Source organism: Clinocottus analis, unplaced genomic scaffold (assembly GCF_023055335.1).
Source record: "Clinocottus analis isolate CAN_PGR_092001 unplaced genomic scaffold, fCliAna1.0.p SCAF_24, whole genome shotgun sequence".
NCBI classification, from domain to species: domain Eukaryota; kingdom Metazoa; phylum Chordata; class Actinopteri; order Perciformes; family Cottidae; genus Clinocottus; species Clinocottus analis.
This window is the reverse complement of record NW_027175976.1, coordinates 617,449-623,990: the sequence shown is the minus strand read 5'-3', so window position 1 is coordinate 623,990 and position 6,542 is coordinate 617,449. Positions and strand designations below refer to the sequence as shown.

The following is a 6,542-nucleotide window of genomic DNA, read 5'->3' as shown; positions in this document are numbered from 1 at the left end:
AGGAAGTACTAGATCCTCCACTGTAGTACTAGTAAAATACCTCCACTGTAGTACTAGTAAAATACCTCCACTGTAATATGAGTAGAAATACCTCAATCTAAAAATACTCCATGTCAAGTGTATCCACTCATAAACTTCTCCACCTGCACTTCTTCATGAAGCGTTTCCTCTGTGGCCCTTTGCTTTGTAAACCTGTTTTCATGCTCATTTTGTGGTTATTGTGTCTCTTTGTGGTCATTTTGGGCATTAGTTACCTGACACTGGAGTCCATGCTTCCCGTCCGTAGTGACCTCTGACCTCTGGTAAACGTGTCCGGTCGTCTATCGGCAGTTTAAATGTATTTGTGTCACGTCATTCCTCTTTTTAAACCTTTACACACTGAAGGAATGAAACATTTATCTTCCTCTGTCTTCATGAATCCCTCGTCCACGCTGCTTAAACTCAGCCTTAATTACTTTAAAGCAATTACTGCCAAGATGAAGGCCTCGTCCTCCGAGGAAGGGAGAAGTCCAGCAGCAAACCAGAGATAGCAGGAGGTAAGGAGAGAAGTCCGTCTCTGGTGGACCGGCACAGAAAACCTACAGAAGGAAGTTCTGTGGCAAAAGACCATTTAACTAATAGATTAACTGCTTAATTAACCTTCTTAGTGCATGTGTGTGAATATTGTGCTCAGTAAAGCAACACCGCCATCTGGTGGTGAAACACCTGCAGCACACCCAGCAGGAAAAACAGCTCAAGTACTGAACTCAAAACTTTAAAAAGTGAGTTAAAGTGAAGGTTTTCCCTGGATGTTAAAGGTCTGAATGAAATAGTTCCTGTATGCAGTGGGTGAATTTACAAATGTTTTCAGACAAACTAGTAAAAATGAGGGTTTATTTTACATTTAAAACTCATCGTATCTTGATTTGATTGCTTTAATTTGTTTTATTTTAATGTGAACATCCAGAGGTTTCTCTGCTAAATGGATGTCACATCCAGATGTAATGGTCGTACTATGAACTCAATTTAAAGACTTTAAAACATAACCATTGATGAGGTACTAAACAACCCAACATATTAATGAAAGAATGAGTTGTTACTGTGGCTCCAACGCAAAGAAACAGGACAGGAATATATCTTGGTTCTGTTGAGGTTTATTCATTTAGCCGAGTCCAGCCTCACAATTATGATCTGCTCATTTTCTATCTTTACATCATCGTAAAAATAAATATTTAGGTTTTGTGCAGTTTATTGAACACAATCATTAGCAGACAAGCATCAGGGTGATTAAGAAAATGAAACAAATCCATAGATGTTAATCTTTGAGTCAAGAGAAGTTGGTCTTAACAGCTTTATTTAGAAAAGGATGTAAAGGCACATTCTCTCCCACCGGAGAGGCATCTTTTAAACCGAACACCATGGGATTGAGCTCAGACAAATCGCTGCGCAGCAGTAACATTAGTGTTGAGAGGTCTACATACAAGTCGTACGGCACATTGACACTCTGCATGCTTCTGGAGGAGATTCAAAATTATAAACTGTTAGATTGAGAGAGAACTTTACCCTCCCTTTAAAACGGCGCTACTTATAAACGATATACTTTCTAATACTCCTCCCCCTCTTCTTCGTCTTCAAATGAGTCCATGCCCACCTCCTCGTAATCCTTCTCCAGGGCGGCCATGTCCTCTCTGGCCTCGGAGAACTCGCCCTCCTCCATCCCCTCCCCGACGTACCAGTGGACGAAGGCCCGCTTGGCGTACATCAGGTCGAACTTGTGGTCGAGCCGGGCCCAGGCCTCTGCGATGGCGGTGGTGTTGCTCAGCATGCACACGGCCCTCTGCACCTTGGCCAGGTCTCCGCCGGGCACCACGGTGGGCGGCTGGTAGTTGATGCCCACCTTGAAGCCGGTGGGGCACCAGTCCACGAACTGGATGCTGCGTTTGGTCTTGATGTTGCTGATGGCGGAGTTGACGTCTTTGGGCACCACGTCTCCTCGGTACAGCAGGCAGCACGCCATGTATTTACCGTGGCGGGGGTCGCACTTCACCATCTGGTTGGCGGGCTCGAAGCAGGCGTTGGTGATCTCGGCCACGGTGATCTGCTCGTGATACGCCCTCTCCGCCGAGATAACCGGGGCGTAGGTGGCCAGGGGGAAGTGGATGCGGGGGTAGGGCACCAGGTTGGTCTGGAACTCCGTCAGGTCCACGTTCAGGGCGCCGTCGAAGCGCAGGGAGGCCGTGATGGAGGACACGATCTGGCTGATGAGGCGATTCAAGTTGGTGTAAGACGGGCGCTCGATGTCCAGGTTCCTGCGGCAGATGTCGTAGATGGCCTCGTTGTCCACCATGAAGGCGCAGTCGGAGTGCTCCAGGGTGGTGTGGGTGGTCAGGATGGAGTTGTAGGGCTCCACCACGGCCGTGGACACCTGCGGCGCTGGATAGATGGCAAACTCCAGCTTGGACTTCTTGCCAAAGTCGACAGAGAGACGCTCCATCAGCAGAGAGGTGAAGCCAGAGCCGGTTCCTCCTCCAAAGGAATGGAAGATGAGGAACCCTTGGAGTCCTGTGCACTGATCCGACTGGTCCAGAAAAAAAAAGAAGTAAAATTTAACATTGAAGAAGTTTTAGAAACCGACGTAAAGACTATACAGCTGTGACGCTTCAATAAAGACTTTAATTCATATTTTGGGCTGTTTTTCGTACCAGTTTGCGGATCCTGTCGAGGACGTTGTCGATGTGCTCCTTTCCCACGGTGTAGTGACCGCGGGCGTAGTTGTTAGCGGCGTCCTCCTTTCCTGAGATCAGCTGCTCAGGATGGAAAAGCTGCCGGTACGTTCCTGTGCGAACCTCATCTGGAGAGAGAAGAGGGGAGGTGTGAATTAAAGCGCTCGACCTTTATAGTAGATACTGAATGAAGTAAATATGAAAACACATTTTAGGGTCTTAGATACAGTCATGTATTTAAACACTTTAACAGAGTGTTGGTGGACTTTATAAATATAAAGAAACAGAACTTTGGTGAAGAGTGAGCCTCCGAGATCTGATTGGCTGATTCAAACTGAAGTGGGTGTGGCCAAAAGCAAACAAGACTGCTGATTGGCCAACCTGAAGTGAACTTTGGTCTACATAGAAGTGACTGACTATCTGAATGCTTCTGTCTCTCAGACGGCTTCAACCTGAAAGCATCTCTCACCGATGACGGTGGGCTCCAGGTCCACGAAGATGGCTCTGGGGACGTATTTCCCGTTGCCGGTCTCGCTGAAGAAGGTGGTGAAGGAGTCGTCGTAGCCTCCTTTGGGCTTCTCGCTGGGCATCTGTCCGTCCGGCTGGATGCCGTGCTCCAGGCAGTACAGCTCCCAGCAGGTGTTGCCCATCTGGACACCGGCCTGGCCGACATGGATAGAGATACACTCGCGCTGCGGAGGAACAAGAGATTTTAATATACATGTCAAGTATTTAAGAGATGCTTAAGGAATGTCAATCAGTTGTGTCTGCAGCGTCGCTTTATTTGACTTCTGTGGATGCAGCTTTGCAGACAGGCGCCACATTTCCATCAGTGTTCAGCACCGAGCTAAATAGGCAAGTGGAGGTAACCAACATGTTCTTGTCAGAGTATCCACAGCGGCCAAAGTGCTTCCACACCCTCCTGAAGTATTTCTAGCTGGTGTGGGTGGAGGGTGGTGCAACGGGTGCACGCCGACTGAAACAAGTTCAGTCTGGGAGAGAGAGAGATCTGGCCCGAGGATGCAAGAGTAGTAGAGACTAGCGTGTAAAAATAAATGTAGTACATTACGTCACCAACTCTCCCTTCTGTGTGGCGATAAATGGAGCGGCAGCTGACCTTTGACCTCATTTAGAGGGAACTTTACAGCCAGAGAAATGTGTTGTTGGAATTCCAGCATAGCCTCAAACATGAGCTTAAAGCGTTAAACACAAGTGGAGTGACCTACTTTACAGCTTACAGTGAGCTACATGTAATATAAAGGGTTGTAATAAACAGATATAGTGGTTGTAATACATGGAGATATGACTCCTGAACCGATAACACAGAAGCTAAAGTTCTTTACATAAGACACTTGTGTGTTCTGGTGTATTTCCTAAAGACAGTTTAAAGAATTGCCATGATGTCATACTTCCTGTTGGCGATATGAATGGCCGCCACTGTGATATAATTCTGCGTGAACAGTTGTGTGAATCACTCAGTTCAACATGGGACTTGTTGCCTAAAAGTTGAGCAGCGGGCTTCCGCCTCCGTAGAGACCTTTCACCCTGAACTGTGACCAACACACCCCGTTTAGCGGGTTTCATTGTGGGCTTTGGTTTCTGGAGTCTCCCCCTCCCCCTGGAGCAGCTCGTGATGGGGCCGCAGGAAGGGGCCGCATGGGAGCTGCCAGCTCAGGCAGCCAGCTATTTTGAGTCCCGTCTGCCCCACTGACCCGACGTGCTTCCACCGCACGATAAAATGACGCAGGATACAACTGACGCAGACTGCGCAACCCCACAAAAACAACTTATTCGGCATTTTTTCGCCTTTTTAACGTCGTGTGAACTCGACAAACTGCGACCGGCAGGAAGTGAGAAATGTGGGCGTGGCCGTGTCGCAACATGCCACATTGTAGCGCGCTCACGACGCTACACTGGAGCAATGGCGGCGCAGAGTGACTCTCCACTTCCTGCATCTCGTCCTGAAGCTACGTCACAGCTGACGATAGGGCCTAGACACCGGAGCCCTAGTGTGTGTCAACATTAAGTCATGTTTGCTGACATTTTGTAAAGTTTACTCCTGTTACGTCGACGCGCCAACAGAAAGTGTCAAACTAAAAAAAGAAAAGTTGGAGAACCAACTTCTCCACTAAGCTGCGTTCAGGTTGCTGCGACACTCGCAGTTCACTGATTAAAGTTGTAAAGAGGAAGGTCAGCTGCCTTAACTCCTGCTGAATTAATCTTAATCCCCAGTTAAAAAAAAAAAAAAAGTTGATCCACGTCACGTGACTGCCTCCTGTTACAACAGGAGAAAAGCAGGCCTCGCTTGATTTATTTAAAATCACGCGTCCGACGCTGCAGGAACGCAGCAGCTCATCGGCCCGATGGCGCACAGCAGAAATAGACACGTAAAACACACAAGCGGCCTCTGGGAGCCACATCAGCATTAACCCCCCACCCTAAAAAAAACCGGGCAAACCAGCACGCCCTGCTGACGGGGGCACGCGCATATGGAAACTGTTAACCTTTCCAGAGCTGGAAGCCATATGCCCGCTAAGCCACTCTGAGCTCAATCCCCCCGATGGACTATGAAGTTTAACATTTTAAACAATGTGTGTTTAAAGTGTTGATAAAAGGTGAAGTGTCGCTCCGGCCGAGGCCCCTCGAGTAGAAACCAAGGGCGCAAAGCTGGAGCTTCTGGTAGGTTTTTGGAGGGAAAGTACGCAGACGCAACAGGAAAACTACGATTACATGTTTCCTGTGTCACAACGCAGGTATAGATCAATAACACAGTACGCGGGGCTCTCCTTTCAGACGCACACGCGTGATATTAATATTGATACTCACCATGTTGCTGGTCTGATTGTCCTTTGAGGAAGATAAAGTCAAACTTGCAGAAACTCACAGGCACCTATAATGAGATCTCTGTGAATGAAGTGCCGCCTGCGCGTGACGCACACCGCTTTATACCCACTGCAGAGGGCGGAGGAGGAAGAGGAGGAGCCAACAACAGCTGCAGCCTCCAAAAAGACAGTTGCATCATGGGAAATGTAGGAATTAAGGTACTTTTTTAAAGGTATTCATTTAATTCTCATTGTGGTTCACCTGAAACGGTAATACAGGTTTCAGCCACTAGATGGAGTCCTCATCATTATGATGTTGTGCAGGTTGACTCAATGCACGATGAGGAGGATATGTATATATATATATATATATATATATATATATATATATATATATATATATATATATATATATATATATATATATATATATATATATATAGAGAGAGAGAGAGAGAGAGAGAGAGAGAGAGAGAGAGAGAGAGAGAGAGAGAGAGAGAAGAAATCACAGAAGTCACAGAAACACACTGAGGATTATGCACTGTAATAATCAATAGTCAAGGGCATACAGATAATATAAGATTAATAAATACACCTGAAAAAATACAACAAAACAACAAATCCAGCCAGATCCTGTAAACTTCCAACTTCCATGGATGTCAGTATATTAAAGCATTTACTCAATTATATCTCATATATTCTGTATTTTAGCTAAATTCTCCAATCAGTGCAAGTGCAATGTGTTAAAGTGTGTCTGCACTGTGAGTCTTTGTGGCATTGGGTGTGAAGGAAAGAAAAGATGCAGCATTCATGTTTTCAGCCCACACATGTTCTATATTTACTGTGCGAGCGCCGCCTGTCCATCACTCTTTACAGGAATGCAGAGCTGATCCCGGAGCCTTCAGAGGCCCGAGCTCCTCGGCCCTCAACGTGAGCATCCTCATAATCCTCAAACAAACCCCTGAGTCCTCCAGAGCCCATCTCGCCTCATCCCCTCTTCAAATACTCCCACAGCAGC

At 46.8% G+C, this 6,542-nt stretch overlaps 1 protein-coding gene across 1 annotated transcript; it reads right to left on the bottom strand.

Annotated features, from left to right (window-relative positions):
* Positions 1-1,113: 1,113 nt before the first annotated feature.
* LOC137793999 (tubulin alpha chain-like) lies at positions 1,114-5,613 on the bottom strand. The gene is made up of 4 exons (XM_068590518.1): positions 5,529-5,613; positions 3,172-3,394; positions 2,682-2,830; positions 1,114-2,557 (listed from the first exon to the last, which is right to left on the bottom strand). The coding sequence occupies exons 1-4, from the start codon at positions 5,529-5,531 to the stop codon at positions 1,583-1,585; spliced, it is 1,350 nt and encodes a 449-aa protein (XP_068446619.1). The 5' UTR covers positions 5,532-5,613; the 3' UTR covers positions 1,114-1,582.
* Positions 5,614-6,542: the final 929 nt, after the last annotated feature.

Bases quoted from the DNA above. Each gene is read 5' to 3' on its own strand.
- LOC137793999 (XM_068590518.1), bottom strand. The intron at 2,831-3,171 runs GTGAGAGATGCT...TTCTCTCTCCAG, and splicing joins CCTGGAGCCCACCGTCATCG to ATGAGGTTCGCACAGGAACG. The intron at 2,558-2,681 runs GTACGAAAAACA...TTTCTGGACCAG, and splicing joins TCGACAGGATCCGCAAACTG to TCGGATCAGTGCACAGGACT.